Source organism: Dryobates pubescens, chromosome 14 (assembly GCF_014839835.1).
Source record: "Dryobates pubescens isolate bDryPub1 chromosome 14, bDryPub1.pri, whole genome shotgun sequence".
Lineage (NCBI taxonomy): Eukaryota > Metazoa > Chordata > Aves > Piciformes > Picidae > Dryobates > Dryobates pubescens.
Window position 1 is genome coordinate 27146835 of NC_071625.1, and position 16913 is coordinate 27163747.

The window sequence follows — 16913 nt, forward strand, 5'->3', positions numbered from 1 at the left end:
ACTGACCCTGCCGGCCGGGCGGCCGCCCGAAATTTAAGCTAATTTTGCCTACTAATCAGAATACTGAAAGAAATTTGAGCTGGTTTTGCTAACTAGTCAGAAGACTAATTAGAATAGAATAAACCAGGTTGGAAGAGACCTTCAAGATCATCGTGTCCAACCTATCATCCAACACCACCCAATCAACTAAACCATGGCACCAAGCATCCTGTCAAGCCTCGCCCTGAACACCCCCAGCGACAGCGACCCCACCACCTCCCTGGGCAGCCCATTCCAGTGGGCAATCACTCTCTCTGGGTAAAACTTCCTCCTAGCCTCCAGCCTTAACCTCCCCTGGCACAGCCTGAGACTGTGCCCTCTTGTTCTGGTACTGGTTGCCTGGGAGAAGAGACCAACCTCCGCTTCACTACAACCCCCCTTCAGGTAGTTGTAGAGAGCAATAAGGTCTCCCCTGAGTCTCCTCCTCTCCAGGCTAAGCAACCCCAGCTCCCTCAGCCTCTCCTCACAGGGCTGTGCTCCAAACCCCTCACCAACTTTGTTGCCCTTCTCTGGACTCGTTCCAGCAAGTCAACCTCCTTCCTAAACTGAGGGGCCCAGAACTGGACACAGGACTCGAGGTGTGGCCTAACCAGTGCAGTGTACAGGGGCAGAATGACCTCCCTGCTCCTGCTGGCCACACTGTTCCTGATGCAGGCCAGGATGCCATTGGCCCTCCTGGCTGCCTGGGCACACTGCAGGCTCATGTTCAGCCTACCATCAACCAGCACCCCCAGGTCCCTCTCTGCCTGGCTGCTCTCAGCCACTCTGACCCCAGCCTGTAGCTCTGCCTGGGGTTGTTGTGGCCAATGTGCAGAACCTGGCACTTGGATGTAGCTAATTTTGCCAACTGTCAATAGACCAACAGAAATTTCAGCTGATTTTGCCTACCCATCAGAATACTGCAAGAAATAAACTGGTTTTGCTAACTAGTCAGAAGACTAACAGAAATTTAAACTGGTTTTGCTAACTGAAAGCAAAAGCTACAGAAGTTTGTCATCTCCCAAGGGAAGCTGGTGATGCATCCACCAATTCCTTTAAGCAGAGGCTCTGGGTTGGCTTTAGGCAAGTATCTTGCTTATTACACAACCATTAAGCAGGGTGGGGAAGGGGGAGGGGAAGTCACACTGAGGATCTATGACAAAGCTTTGACTCTTCATTGCAGCTAACCAGTTGTTGAAGCCCTCTCCCTCATTAGCAGCTGGCATGGATTACCTTGTTTGAAACAGTCCAGAACTGGCGCTCGGAAGTCATCCCGTGCAGCTCGATCAGGATCTGGCGAATCCTCCGGGGGTCTACTGACAGGATCAGCTGATGCTCAAGCTGGCCAATATTGACACTGGCTGAAGCTAAGAGCAAAAGCAAAGCAGGTCTCCAGTGCACTCTTTCAGAATACAATGCTTACATTTCTTTAGTATGTAACATAGGAGGCCCTGAGGAGACCTTCTTGTGGCCTTCCAGTATCTGCAGGGGGCTCCAAGAAAGCTGGGGAGGGACTTTTGAGGGTGTCAGGGAGTGATAGGACTGGGGGGGATGGAGCAAAACTAGAAATGGGGAGATTGAGATTGGATGTTAGGAAGAAGTTGTTGCCCATGAGGGTGGTGAGAGCCTGGCACAGGTTGCCCAGGGAGGTGGTGGCAGCCTCCTGCCTGGAGGTGTTTGCAGCCAGGCTGGCTGTGAGCAAGCTGCTGCAGTGTGAGGTGTCCCTGCCCATGGCAGAGGGGCTGGAACTGGCTGAGCCTTGAGGTCATTTCCAACCCTGACAATTCTATGATTTTAAATGTAACAATGCCAACAGCAGATACAGCAATGCCTTCCTGGGCCTTGTACAACCTTTTATGCCCTTCCACAAACACCCTGTGCTAGCTTCTTAGCTCCCCCAGCCTAAAGGGCTGCTTGCAAGGCCCCTTCCTTTTCTCACATCAGCACCTCTAAGTATTCCCTTACTCTTGTTACAGTAAAGCAATAGGTTTAAGATCTGCACCACAAAGTCTTCCTATACTGCTACAGTGAAAGTATTAACTGGTTTAAGTCAATGCAAGACTGTGTTAGAGCTGGAAAGGGAAGCTCTTTCCAGCTTCAGTCACCACCTGGCACCTCTTCTGTCAGCTTTGACTTGTGCAGCTGCACAGCCAGCCAGCTGCACTGGGAAGTTAACTGGCCACCTTGGTAGGTTTAAAACTTCACCCAGATGGCACTCCTGGTCCAGCTCACCACACAGTCACAGAAACCTCAGTGCTGGTGTAAGTCCAGAGGCAGGGGGCTCCTTTCTGTGAGCAGCTGCCACAGCCAGACTTGGTTCAAACCAACTGCCACAACCTCTCTCACTTGGTCAACTAGGACACATTCATTTCAGCTTATCCATTACAGTCAGTTGAGAGATAAACAAAACACAAGCAAGGAAGAGCCAACCTCTTGAACAAGTGTGACATTCACCAACTAAAAATGGGAAGGAACAAGTTCTTTACTTAGGAACAAGTTCTTTACCATGAGGGTAGTGGGAATATTGGAAGAGGTTGCCCAGGGAGGTGGTTGGGGCCCCATCCCTGGAGATATTCAAGGCGAGGCTTGAGAGAATAGAACAGAATAAACCAGATTGGAAGAGACCATCAAGATCATCGAGGCCAACCTATCATTCAACACCACCTAATCAACTAAACCATGGCACCAAGCACCCTATCAAGTCTCCTCCTGAACACCTCCAATGATGGTGACTCCACTACCTCCCTGGGCAGCACATGCCAATGGGCAATCACTCTCTCTGTGTAGAACTTCTTCCTAACATCCAACCTAAACCTCCCCTGGTGCAGCTTGAGACTGTGTCCTCTTGTTCTGGTGCTGGCTGCCTGGGAGAAGAGACCAACCCCCACCTGGCTACAACCTCCCTTAAGGTAGTTGTAGAGAGCAGGATGCTTGGTTGTATGGTTTAGTTGATTAGGTGGTGTTGGATGATAGGTTGGACATGATGATCTCGAAGGTCTCTTCCAACCTGGTTAATTCTATTCTATTCTATAAGGTCACCCCTGAGTCTCCTCCTCTCCAGGCTAAGCAACCCCAGCTCCCTCAGCCTCTCCTCACAGGGCTGTGCTCCAAACCCCTCACCAACTTTGTTGCCCTTCTCTGGACACACTCCAGCATGCCAACATCCTTCCTAAACTGAGGGGCCCAGAACTGGACACAGTACTCAAGGTGTGGCAGAGCTCTGGGCACCTGAACTATAGGTGAGGATGTCCCTGCTGACTGCAGAGGGGGTTGGACTGGATGACCTTTGGAGGTTCCTTCCAACCCAGACCACTCTGTGCTAAGTATTCTTCTCTCTAAAAATATTCTCTTCTAAGCTCTGAGAACAGAGCTGCACATAGCATGGAAACAGGTGAACTGCCTGCCTACAGGTTACTGGGAGTGCTGTGAAGATCACCTGGGATGTCATAAAAAGAGGTGACAGGTTTTGTGCACAGGTTGATTCGAGGAGATCTCTTCCGCATCTGATCCACCAGCAGCTTCCGTTCGTCATCTTTCAGCAACTTCATGAACAGCTCATGAGATGAAACCATGAAGACAAGCTGAAGGTCTTCCAAACCCAAACACAAGTTTCTAAACACATCAAAGAAAAGGGGGAAAAAAAAAAACAAAGGAGAAAAAAAAGAGTAAAAAATTAGTATGAGAGCAGGACAAAACCAACCAATGAAGCAAGTAATGAAGCTCTCGAAGCGTTTCTTGTGCTTCGTCAGATGGCTCTCACAGGGGAAGCTGAAGCTCTCTTCAGCTGGGTACATACTTGAGAAATGCTGCCATTTTCCTCTTCAGTTCTTCAGAAGCATTTTCCAAGTCTATTGATCTTGAACAAACCTGGGAAAGAATGCAGAAAATAGTTAAGAAGCCCCTCAGAACTCCCTCAAGTATTTCGCTCCAGAGAGTGCTAGGGCCCAGGCCTCTGACTGCCAATTAGTCTCCACCAGAAGCCCTCTCTCTCAAGGGAGGCAACTAAGTTACCTGTAGCTATCACAGATGGGTCATAGAATCATACAACCATGGAATCAATAAGGTTGGAAAAGAGATCATCAAGTCCAACCTATCACCCAACACCTCGTGACTGACTAAACCATGTGCCACATCCAATCCCCTTTTGAACACCTCCAGGGATGGGGACTCCACCACCTCCCTGAGCAGCACATTCCAATGGCCAATCTCTCTTTCAGGGAAGAACTTTCTCCTCACCTCAAGCCTAAACCTCCCCTGGTGCAGCTTGAGACTGTGTCCTCTTGTTCTGGTGAGGAGAGACCAACCCCCACCTGGCTACAACCTTTCAGGGAGCTGTAGACAGCAATGAGGCCTCCCCTGAGCCTCCTCTTCTCCAGGCTAAGCAACCCCAGCTCCCTCAGCCTCTCCTCACAGGGCTGTGCTCCAGACCCCTCCCCAGCCTTGTTGCCCTTCTCTGGACAAGTTCAAGTGCCTCAAGATCTTTCCTAAACTGAGGGGCCCAGAACTGGACACAGGACTCAAGGTGTGGCCTAACCAGTGCTGAGCACAGGGCACAATGGCCTCCCTGCTCCTGCTGGCCACACTCTTCCTGATGCAGGCCAGGATGCCATTGGTCTTCCTGGCAACCTTGGGCACACTGCTGGCTCATGTTCAGCTGCTGTCAACCAGTCCCCCCCAGTCCCTTTCTGCCTGGCTGCTCTCCAGCCACTCTGACCCCAGCCTGCAGCACTGCATGGGGTTGTTGTAGCCAAAGTGCAGCACCCAGCACTTGGACTTGTTGAATGCCATCCTGTTGGACTCTGCCCATCTGCCCAGCCTGGCAAGGTCCCTCTGCAGAGCTCTCCTGCCCTCTAACAGATCAACTCCTGCCCCTAGCTTGGTGTCATCTGCAAATTTACTGATGATGGACTCAATCCCCTCCTCCACATCATCAATAAAGATACTGAACAGGATTGGGCCCTACACTGATCCCTGGGGCACACCACTGGTGCCTGGCTGCCAGCTGGCTGTGGCACCATTCACCACCACTCTCTGGGCTCAACCCTCCAGCCAGTTCCTAACCCAGCTCAGAGTGCTGCTGTCCAAGCCAGGGGCTGACAGCTTGGTCAGTTTCTGTCAACCAGCACTCAAAAGCAGCAGCTTCAGACAACTGTGACCTCCCCACCCCCCCCAGCACAATGCACACTCCCTCTTTCCTGTTCCTCTGATACTTAGGTGCTGCTGATGCTGGGTGTCTCAGTGTCAGCCAGCCTCACAAGATCATTAAGGACACAGTAACAAAGCACTTCTGTGTGAGCTTAAGAACGAGCCAACGCTGAAGTGCAAAGCAGTGAGGTTCACCAGGGATTCAAGTTGTGGTTTGGGTTCTAAAAAGCAGCAGTTGAAAGGCAATGAGATAGCTGAATGTAATTGCCAGCTTGCTAGGAGCCTTTTTGAGAAACCTGTTCCAGTCCCAGGATGGACTAGCATGGAAACAGCTTCTACTTACTCTGAAGGAGAGCACTGTCAGCCAGTTTTTGTCACACACTTGAGGAGACAAGCAAAAGAGAAGGCACAGATTTGGAAGAGAATGCTAGAATGGCTTAGCTTGGAAAGGACCCCAGAGATCATCTACTGCAACCTTCCCACCATGGGCAGGGATGCCCCTCAACTAAACTTGGCTGCTCAAGGCCTCATTCAACCTGGCCTTCAACATCCCCCCAGGGAGGAGGCAGCCACAACATCCCTGGGCAGCCTGTCCCAGAGTCTCACCACCCTTGGATTGAAGAACTTCTTCCTAAGATGCAGCCTAAACTTACTCTCCCTTAGCTTCAAACCATTCCCCCTTGTGCTGTCTGTAGACACTCTAATGAAAAGTCCCTCTGCAGCATTCCTGTAGGATCCCTTCAGCCATTGCAAAGCAGCTCTAAGGTCCCCCCCTGATCTTCTCTTCCCCAGGCTGAACACCCCAAGCTCCCTCAGCCTGTCCTCACAGCCTTTGGATCATCCTTGTGGCCCTCCTCTGTGCCCTCCTCCTGCTGGGGACACCAGAACTGGAGGCAGGATTGGAGGTGGGGTCTCAGGAGAAGATGTGAACACAACAGCAAAGCAACAGGAGCAGGAAGCTTAGTTTGAGCAGTAGCAGTTTCCTACAAAGCTTCACTGAGAGTAAGAATTCAGGTGTCTCACACACACCACCCCAGGGTCATTCCACAACAACTTAACTTTTACAACAAAGCTCTCCTTTTTTCCTAGTATCTCTCCCCATCTTGGAGATTTTTTTCCTCTGTTCCTTGAAAGCACACTTTCCATAGTACCTGTGACATGCAGTGATGGCAGCAGCAGCAATCTCAAACCCAAGCTGCACCACAAGCCAACACCAGCTCCTCCCCCCACAAGATGGAAGTGGAGCTATGCAAACAGACATGAGGCACTACTGACTCAGAAGAATAGGGAAGAGGTGATTTGGAACAGTCAGCAGGGCTTCACCAAGGGCAGATCCTGCCTGACCACCCTGGTGGCCTTCTCTGAACAGGTGACAACATCAATAGCTGAGGGGCAGCAGCTGATGTCCTTTCCCTGGGCCTGAGCACAGCCTTTGACACTGTCTCACAGCACAGCCTGCTCTCCAGGCTGGTGACACATGGGGTTGATGGGTGACCACTAGATGGATACAGAGCTGGCTTGATGGCCAAAGAGTGGCTGTCCATGGGTCCATGTCCCAGGGGAGGCCAGGGACAAGCAGAGTCCCTCAGGGATCAGTCCTGGGACCAGTCTTGTTCAACATCTTTGTGGGTGCCATGGACAGTGGCACTGAGTGCAGCCTCAGCAGGGTTGCTGATGGCACCAAGCTGTGTGGGGCAGCAGACAGGCTGGAGGGAAGGGATCCATCCAGAGGGAGCTGGACAGGCTGGAGAGGTGGGCACAAGCCAACCTCAGGAGGTTCAACAAGACCAAGGGCAGGGTCCTGCAGCTGGGTGAAGGCAATCCCAGGCACAAATCCAGGCTGGGCAGGGACTGGCTGGAAAGCAGCCCTGAGGAGAGAGACTTGGGGGTGCTGGGGGAGGAGAAGCTCAACAGGAGCTCTTAGTGTGAACTTGCAGCCCAGAAAGCCAATCAGAGCCTGGGCTGCAGCAAGAGAAGTGTGGCCAGCAGGGCAATGGAGGGGATTCTCCCTCTCTGCTCAGCTCTGGGGAGACTCCACCTGGAGTACTGCCTCCAGTGCTGGAGCCCCTATTCCAAGAGGGATCTGGAGGTGCTGGAAGGTGTCCAGAGCAGGGCCACGAGGATGAGCAGAGGGCTGGAGCAGCTCTCCTGTGAGGACAGACTGAAGGAGTTGGGGCTGTTCAGTCTGGAGAAGAGAAGGCTCCCAGGTGACCTCATTGTGGCCTTCCAGTATCTGAAGGGGGCTCCAAGGAGGCTGGGGAGGGACTGCTCAGGATCTCAGGGAGTGATAGGACTGGGGGGAATGGCATGAAGCTGGAGGTGGGGAGATTCAGGCTGGAGGTGAGGAGGAAGTTCTTCCCCATGAGAGTGGTGAAGCCCTGGAATGGGTTGTCCAGGGAGGTGGTTGGGGCCCCATCCCTGGAGGTGTTTAAGGCCAGGCTGGATGAGGCTCTGGCCAGGCTGATCTAGTGTGGGGTGTCCCTGCCCATGGCAGGGGGGTTGGAACTAGATGATCCTTGTGGTCCCTTCCAACCCTGACTGACACTATGATCCTATGATCAGATTAATTGTGCTAACTGCAAAGACACTGAATGCAGTTGGAGAAGTTACCTCTCCCAACTATTTTTCTGTGCTTCAGAAGCCTGAGCACTGCTTGCAGCAGTAATACAGTTGGGATGGGGAAGGAGATCTCCCTAAAGCCCATTTCCCCTTCTAACTTCAGAGGGTGTCTTACCTCGAGGAGGAAATCTATTTTCTCCTTGTTGGGTCTCAGGAACAGCTGGCAAAACCTGACATCGATTATTTCCCCCTGCAACACATCACAGACTGTGTTGCACACACAGACCTTGAAACAAACTTCCTCCAGAGCATCACTCCTGCATGGACACAAAAGCAGAGACGACAGAATGTCTCTGAGGAGCAGAGTCGGTGCCAGAGCCCCACCCAAGCCTGCAGCACATGCCTCTGTCCTCACTGACGTTTTACTCAGGCTCTAATTCAGTTTACCCACTTCCTTGGAAAGAAGATTCCCTCCCTGCCCACAGCTCTGGTTCACAAGCACATTTCACTATCACTTCAGCCTGGGCACAGGAATTCTAAGAGGAGCAGTATGACTGACACACAGTTGCATGGCTTCTTGCCAAGCATGCCCTGAGCATGGCTGTCAGCCCAGCAGACTTGAAGAGTATTTATGCATTTCACAACACCACTCCTTGGACTAAAATCAAGACAAATAACCACAAACCATGGCTTAATCCTTCTCTGTTTGTCTTGACTAGATTGCAGAGTCACACTCCACCCTTCTCTGCCCAGTACTCCTCACTGAAGGTGCTCCACAAGAGCCACACCAGAGATGAACACACCCACACGCAGTGCTAAGCTACACCCTCTAAGATCCTCTTCTGAGAGATATTTGGCTCCTTCCTGACTGAAGTGAAAGCTGAACTCAAGCTCTTACACAAGAAGCTGTCACCACTGAGCCTTCTTTTTCCTCACCCAAGCATCTGCAAAACTCAGGCTCTCTCAAGACCTGCAGGCACTTTCCCTTCAAAGAATGATTACCATCACTACTACCTGCAGAGGTTATCCATGGAGCCCTGATTCAAGTGCCTAAGCCCCAGAGAAGGTTGAACTTCTGATGCAGCCACATCATTAGCATTCCTCAGGTGGAAGCCATCCACAAGCTGCCCTTGTGATGTGCCTAATTCTTTTCACTTACTAGAATTATTGTTTTAATGAATGTCCCATCCTAATGCTTCAGCCCTGGGCTGGTTCAGTTCAGCAGGACATAAGGCTCCTAACCACAGGTATGTACATTCTGGGTGTACCCAATGAAGTACATCTCCTGCAATACAATAGTATGGTCAGCCTGACCAGCTTTGGCTTCAAGGTTTAGAAGCCTCCAAAGAGGCATTAACCAGCAGATCCTTATCTTGAACTGGGGAGCCCAAAACTGGACACAGTACTCCAGGTGTGGTCTCAGAAGGGCAGAGCAAAGGGGCAGCAGAACCCCCCTAGCCCTGCTGGCCACACTTTTCTTGCTGCACCCCAGGATGCTCTAGGCCCTGTTGGCCACAAGGGCACTTTGCTGTCCCATGCAGAACTTGCTGTCCACTAGGGGCTGCAAGGCCTTTCTCCATGGGGCCCCATTTAATGACTCTATCTATTTAATGACTCACCCCTGCTGAGCTCTTCGGAAGAGTTCTCTCTGCACCGATTGCCTGAACTGAACAGGTAAACTGAGGGTTACATTATCCTCAAGGAAGATCTTCACCAAGTCCTGTAACACAACCACAGCTGGATACTCAGTGGATAATCAAAAAGACAAGAGATGAAGTAATTTTGTCTGGTGAAATGGAGCAAACTGTCAGAAGCAGCTTGTCAGTAACACTGACATTCATCAACCCACCAGAAAGGGACCACAAGCAGTGAAAGAGTTCATCAGAGAAGCACAGAGTCAAACCACAAACTTGCCTCTCTCAGCAGCAACTGTCCCTGAAACCTAAAGGGTTGGATTCTGCCTGGAAATTCTACACATTGGCTAGCAGGAATTATTCACACTGTATATATTCTGAGATGTTTAAATCCAATGCCCAATCCTACACACATGTGCTCTGAAACAGTGTGTTAATGGTTAACTGGTGCCCTTACATCTACTAAAATCCCATACAATGGTCTGGGTCAGAAAGGGCCTCCAAAGGTCTAGCAGTCCAACCCCCTCTGCAGTCAGCAGCAGCTAGATCAGGTTGCCCAGAGCCCTGTCAAGCCTCACCCTGAGTATCTCCAGGGATGAGGCCACCACCACATCCATCATCCACCTGGAAGGACAACCCCACCACCACCCCCTCAAGTACATGTGAGTCTACTTAAGCATCCTACCTGATAGTTGCCAGACTTCATACAGCTATGGATTTGACTGTAAGGAGTTGCCTGTTGAGATGCATCATCAGAAGATGAGGTAAGAATTCCACAAGCTTGACAGTACCCAGCCAACCTTTCTTCATCTATGGTGAAGTGAAGTGATGAAGAACCATTCTGGAAAGTTAAAAGAGTGAACCAAATTTGAGTGGCCAAAACCACCACAAAACATCAGCTTAAATCAGAACCACAAATGGAGACTCTCAGTTTCCCCAGGTAACAGAGTACAGAATTAACCAGGTTGGAAAACACCTCAGAGATCATCCAGTCCAACCTATCCCCCAACACCATCTGATCAACTCAACCATGGCACCAAGTGGCTCATCCAGGCTCTTCCTAAACACCTCCAGGGATGGTGACTCCACCACCTCCCTGGGCAGCACATTCCAATGGCTAACAACTCTCTCAGTGAAGAACTTTCTCCTCACCTCCAGCCTAAACTTCCCCTGGCACAGCTTGAGACTGTGTCCTCTTGTTCTGGTGCTGGTTGCCTAGGAGAAGAGACCAACCCCCTCTTGGCTACAACCTCCCTTCAGGGAGCTGTAGAGAGCAAGAAGGTCTCCCCTGAGCCTCCTCTTCTCCAGGCTAAGCAACCCCAGCTCCCTCAGCCTCTCCTCACAGGGCTGTGCTCCAGACCCCTCCCCAGCTTTGTTGCCCTTCTCTGGACACCTTCAAGTGTCTCAATGTCCTTCCTAAACTGAGGGGCCCAGAACTGGACACAGGACTCAAGGTGTGGCCTAACCAGTGCTGAGCACAGGGCACAATGACCTCCCTGCTCCTGCTGGCCACACTCTTCCTGATGCAGGCCAGGATGCCATTGGCCTTCCTGGGCACACTGCTGGCTCATGTTTAGGCAGCTGTCAATCAGCACCCCCAGGTGCAGCTCTAATTCAGGCAAGTATTTCTAAGAGAGGTGAAGAGAGATGCTGGCAAGAGGCTCCTTACCTTTGCAACCAACTCCTTTGTTTTGAAAAACTTTTCTTTGGCATTTTGATGAACAGCTGCATTTGTAGATCCTTGTTGAAAATAGATTGCACCCAAGTCATAGCAAACCTGCAAATGGCATGGATAGAAATATGCAAGAAAATCTGGTTTAAGGCAAGACTGAGTGTTTCAGGTCAAGCTTTCCATGTACTTTAAACCACCCCTAGTTTTATCTGATGTACTGACATGCTGCATAGCTGTATACATGTACTTCATAGAATGGCTGAGGTTGGAAGGGAGCTCAGAGGTCATCTACTCCAAAATCCCTGCCATGGACAGGGACACCTCTCAATTAGGTTTGGCTGCTCAAGCCCTCAACCAACCTGATCTTGAACACCCTCAGGGAAGAGGCAGCCACAGCCTCCCTGGGCAGCCTATTCCAGAGTCTCACCACCCTCACACTGAAGAACTTCTTTGCCTAACCCTGCTCTCCCTCAGCTTTAAACCACTCCCTATGTCCTGTCTCTGGACACCCTCATGAAAAGTCCCTCTGCAGCCTTCCTGGAGGATCCCTTCATGTATGGGAAGGCAGCTCTAAGGTCCCCCCAGAGTCTTCTCTTCTCCAGGCTGAACAACTCCAGCTCCCTTAGCCTATCCTCATAGCAGAGGTGTTCCACCTTCAGTTGTTTCCTCTTTAACTGCAACCCCAGGGTGAGTTCAATTTGCACAGGCATCACCAAACTGCAGAAGCATTTCCACAAAGAACAATGCCATAAGCTGACCTTGCCATGGTTTAATCCAGGGGCAGGGAAGAGTGAGAGGCTGGAGATGGAAGGAAGCAACAATATTTACACTGCTGAAAGAAGTTCTAATAATGTAGGGACCAAATCAGTAATGTCTCACTGCATTAAAGAGAACACATGAAATGGACACAGAAATCACTGCAGTTTATCTCCAAAACATTACCTAACACTTCAGATAAAAAGAGAGAGAGAAAAATTGACAAAATCAGTACAGGATGTGAGCTACCTGGCACTGTATCTCCTCTGCAGTGATTTTCAGCCCAGCTGTGGAACTCTCTGTTTCTCCATTCACCATACCAGGCTCCATGGCTAGTAAATCCAGAGTTCTTATAGTGTGAACATAAAGATCCTTGTTTAATTTAAGTGCTCCTTCTAGGACCAGGATGGAATCAGCAGCCTGCTCCTTCAACTGGAAGAGTTCAAACACATGGAAGAGAAAAAAAATCACCTTTTAGTTTTGAGTTTATTCTGGGTTTAAATGAATACTGGAAATGCAACAGTACACTACAAAGAAAGGGAAAAACAGTAATCCACCTGTTTTAATGCTATGGACAAGCTGCCCCTGCACTTTATAGAATGGCTCAGGTTGGAAGGGACCTCAGAGATCATCCACTCCAACCCCCCTGCCATAGGCAAGGACACCTCTCAACCAGACTCAGCTGGCTCAAGGCCTCAGCCAATCTGGCCTTAAACACCCCCAAGGGAGGAGAAATCCACAACATCCCTGGGCAGCCTATTCCAGGGTCTCATCACCCTTGAACTGAAGAACTTCTTCCTAAGTTTGGACTAGATGATCCCTGGTGACCTGGTATTCTATGAAGATCCAGTCTAACCCTGCACCAGTCTAATTCCTTCAGCTTCAAACCATCCCCCCTTGTCCTGTCTCTAGACAGCCTTAGGAAAAGTCCCTCTGCAGCTTTCCTCTAGGACCCCTTCAGCTATTGGAAAGCAGCTCTGAGGTCCCCCCTAGAGTCTTCCCTCCTCCAGGCTGAACACCCCCAGCTCCCTCAGCCTGTCCTCACAGCAGAGGAGCTCCAGCCCTTGGATCATCTCTTGTACAACAATGAAAATGGTGATTTCTTCTTCAGCTACTCTAAGGACAAAACCCTTTCAGCTAAACCAAACATTTTTGTGTTTCATCTACACCTCTCTGGCCACTTCTGGAGCATGCAGCAGCCATATTGTGACTGCTGAGTTGTTTCCCAGCTGAAACCAACCCAGCTTCCACAGCAGGATTTTATAGTCAGAATTTTGGAAATTGGCTGCTAGAAAAATACTAACAAGCAAAAGGAGAGGCTGAGAGCCCTGGGGCTGTTGAGTCTGGAGAAGACTGAGAGGGGATTTAAGTGTCTATAAATATCTGAGGGCTGGGGCTCAAGAGGAAAGGGACAGCCTCTGCTCAGCTGCACCCTGGGATAGGGAAAGGGGCAATGGACATAAACTCCAGCACAGGAGGTTCCACCTCAACATGAGGAGGAACTTCTTCACTGTGAGGGTCCCAGAGCCCTGGAGCAGGCTGCCCAGAGAGGTTGTGGAGTCTTCTTCTCTGGAGCCTTTCAAGGCTCATCTGGATGCATTCCTGTGCGACCTGTGCTGGATTCTATGGTCCTGCTCTGGCAGGGGGGTTGGACTGGATGACCTTTAGAGGTCCTTTCCAACTCCTAACATCCTGTAATCCAAGTAGTACAAAAGGAGGGAAGTGAGCTAGGCTCCTTACAGAATAGAATTAACCAGGTTGGAAAAGACCTTTGAGATCACTGAGCCCAACCTCTCACCCAACACCATCTAATCAACTAAACCATGGCACCAAGTGCCTCATCCAGGCTCCTCCTAAACACCTCCAGTAGACAGCTTGTTCTTCCTCTTCCTTGTCTCTCAAAGGAAAGGCTTTAGGCACAACTGGCATCCTACTGAAAGCTACACAGAAACCACTTAGCTACTAAATCCTTTTACAACAGACAATGTCTTTGGTGCCATATGATTTCACTTTATTACTAATCATAGAATCAATAAGGTTGGAAAAGACCTCAGAGATCATCAAGTCCAACTTGTCACCCAACCCCTCCTGACAACTAAACCATGGCACTAAGTGCCACATCCAATCCCCTCTTGAACACCTCCAGGGATGGTGACTCCACCACCTCCCTGGGCAGCACATTCCAATGGCCAATTAGTCTTTCTGGGAAGAACTTTCTCCTCACCTCAAGCCTAAACCTCCCCTGGCATAGCTTGAGACTGTGTCCTCTTGTTCTGGTGCTGGGTGCCTGGGAGAAGACACCAACCCCAACCTGTCTACAACCTCCCTTCAGGGAGTTGTAGAGAGCAATGAGGTCTCCCCTGAGCCTCCTCTTCTCCAGGCTAAGCAACCCCAGCTCCCTCAGCCTCTCCTCACAGGGCTGTGCTCAAGGCCTCTCCCCAGCCTTGTTGCCCTTCTCTGGACACCTTCAAGTGTCTCAATGTCCTTCTTAAACTGTGGGGCCCAGAACTGGACACAGCACTCAAGGTCTGGATGTGTAGAGGCTGGATGTGTACAAGCTTGCCCTATTCAAGGATGGGTGGATGAAGGAATATTTCTATCACACAAAACAACCCCCAGTGCAGAGAGAACAGCATCCAAAACAAGGAGTGGAACGCTGGCAAGTATAAACTGACTGAATTCAACAACCACTTCCTGTCCATTCCTATTTGCATGTAAATTCAAGCAAAAAGAGGAGGGGGGAACACTCACCACTTTCAGAATATTTTCAGTTAGTTCCTTTTCTTGCTGCATTTGGCTCATCCTGGGAAACAGAGTGGAGAGGTGAAGATTTCAGTTACAAAGCAAACCTGTCTGTTATTTTACTTTATGATCTAGAGCAAAGCCAATTCATTCATAGGGAGTTTTAGTGGCATTTTAAACATCATTATGCTGGAGAACTGAGCTGTCTCTAGCTGAAACACAAGAGTTACAGAATGAAGAGGTGGTTTGGGATGAGACTGTAACTTTGCAGAGGGACCCTGCCAGGCTGGACAGATGGGCAGAGTCCAAGGGCATGAGACTTAACACATCTAAGTGCCCAGAGCCCTCTTGAGCCTCACCTTGAGTATCCCCAAGGATGGGGCCCAACCACCTTCCTGGGCAACCTTCCAGAGTTCCAGCACCCTCAAAGTGAAGAGCCTCTTCCTAACATCCATCTAAATCTGCTCTTCTGTAGTTAGAAGCCATTGTCCCTGTCCTGTCCCTGCAGGCCTTTGCAAACAGTCCCTCTGCAGCCTTCTTGCAGCCCCCTTCAGGTCCTGGCAGGCTGCTATTAGGTCTCCCCAGAGCCTCCTCTTCTCCAGGCTGAGCACCCCCAGCTCCCTCAGCCTGTCCTTGTAGCAGAGCTGCTCCAACCCCTGATCATTTTTGTGGTCTCCAGCTCCATCAGCTCCATGTCCTTCCTCTATTGAGTGCTCCAGACCTGCACACAGTACTGCAGGTGAGGTCTCAGCAGAGCAGAGCCAAGTGTCAGAATCCCCTCTCTGGCTCTGCTGGCAGTGCTGCTTTGGATGCAGCCCAGGCTGTGATTTGCCTTCTGTGCTGCAAGCTCACACTGCCTGCTCCTGTCCAGCTTCTCACCCATGAGCATCCCCAAGTCCTTTTCCTCAGGGCTGCTTTCTCTCTCCTCATCCCCCAGTCTCTATTGACAGTGAGGATTGTTCCAGCCCAGGTGCAGAACCCTGCACTTGCTCTTGTTGAACCTCATGAGGTTCACCTGAGTTCACCTCCCCAGCCTGTCCAGGTCCCTGTGGTGTATCAACAGCACCACTCAGCTTGGTGCCATCTGCACACTTGCTGATGGTTCCTTCAATCTCACTGCCTATAGCACTGATAAAGATATTAACCAGCACAGGTCCCAGTACAGACCCCTGAGGGACACCACTGCCACTGCTCTCCATCTGGACTTCAAGCCATTGAGCTCATGGAGATTACAACATGTTGAAAGATTGGAGTGACAAGAAAGTACACACATTACCAACTGTGTCTGATAGGAAAAGAAGAAGATACTCCACATAAATCAAGTTTTCCATGCTACAAGTAGCTACTTCAAGCAACTCCATGTTATTAATGTGACTTAATCCACTTAGAAATTACATTTCTGATCACAACAATCCAACTGCAGTATCTGTAACTTACACATTTAGCTGAGGTGGACCAGGTTTCACTTGCTTTACAGGAAAACTGCTTTGAACAATTGTCCTTATGGCCCTACAGAGAGAAGAACATTCAATGAAAGAACAGTATTAGCCTTGCAAGTATAATAATCAGGCTACAGACCTCTTCATAATAACAGTTTGCCATTTCAGCTACATTATGCCATGAAAATACATCCTCAAGAGAAAATCTGTTACTTCAGAAATGCTCTTATTGCCATCAACAGCTAAAAGACAGCATCAGGAACAGTGTGGCCAGCAGGAGCAGGGAAGTCATTCTGGCCTGTACTCAGCACTGGTTAGGCCACATCTTGAGTCCTGTGTCCAGTTCTGGGCCATTCAATTTAAGGACATTGAGACACTTGAAGGTGTCCAGAGAAAGGCAACAAGGCTGGGGAGGGGTCTGGAGCACAGCCCTGTGAGGAGAGGCTGAGGGAGCTGGGGTTGCTTAGCCTGGAGAAGAGGAGGCTCAGGGGAGACCTTCTTGCTCTCTACAACTCCCTGAAGGGAGGTTGTAGCCAGGTGGGGTTGGTGTCTTCTCCCAGGCAACCAGCACCAGAACAAGAGGACACAGTCTCAAGCTGTGCCAGGGGAAGTTTAGGCTCTAGGTGAGGAGAAAGTTCCTCCCAGCAAGAGTAATTTGCCATTGGAATGTGCTGCCCAGGGAGGTGGTGGAGTCCCCATCCCTGGAGGTGTTCAAGAGGGGACTGGATGTGGCACTTGGTGCCATGGTTTAGCTAGTCATGAGGTGTTGGGTGATAGGTTGGACTTGATCTCTGAGGTCTTTTCCAACCTTATGGATTCTATGATTATCTTCATAAGAAGGCATCTCAAACTACTACCTTGACTTTTTTTTGTTAAGGAATAAAACCAGCTATAACATAGCTTTCCAGACTCAACTCCTCACTAGAACCCCCTTACAGCCCACAAATT

The 16913-nt window shown here is 50.1% G+C and overlaps 1 protein-coding gene across 1 annotated transcript in view; it reads right to left on the reverse strand.

Annotated features, from left to right (window-relative positions):
- Positions 1 to 16913, reverse strand: part of INTS8 (integrator complex subunit 8) — a 38524-nt gene that overhangs the window by 16959 nt on the left and 4652 nt on the right. Inside the window, exons 4-13 of the mRNA XM_054167355.1 lie at positions 15964 to 16035; positions 14536 to 14587; positions 12034 to 12216; positions 11026 to 11133; positions 10042 to 10197; positions 9342 to 9442; positions 7898 to 8039; positions 3815 to 3885; positions 3455 to 3630; positions 1252 to 1385 (exon numbers count right to left, since the gene is read on the reverse strand). Of these exons, the coding sequence (XP_054023330.1) occupies positions 1252 to 1385; positions 3455 to 3630; positions 3815 to 3885; positions 7898 to 8039; positions 9342 to 9442; positions 10042 to 10197; positions 11026 to 11133; positions 12034 to 12216; positions 14536 to 14587; positions 15964 to 16035 (1195 nt within the window). The remainder of the gene's footprint in view (positions 1 to 1251; positions 1386 to 3454; positions 3631 to 3814; positions 3886 to 7897; positions 8040 to 9341; positions 9443 to 10041; positions 10198 to 11025; positions 11134 to 12033; positions 12217 to 14535; positions 14588 to 15963; positions 16036 to 16913) is intronic.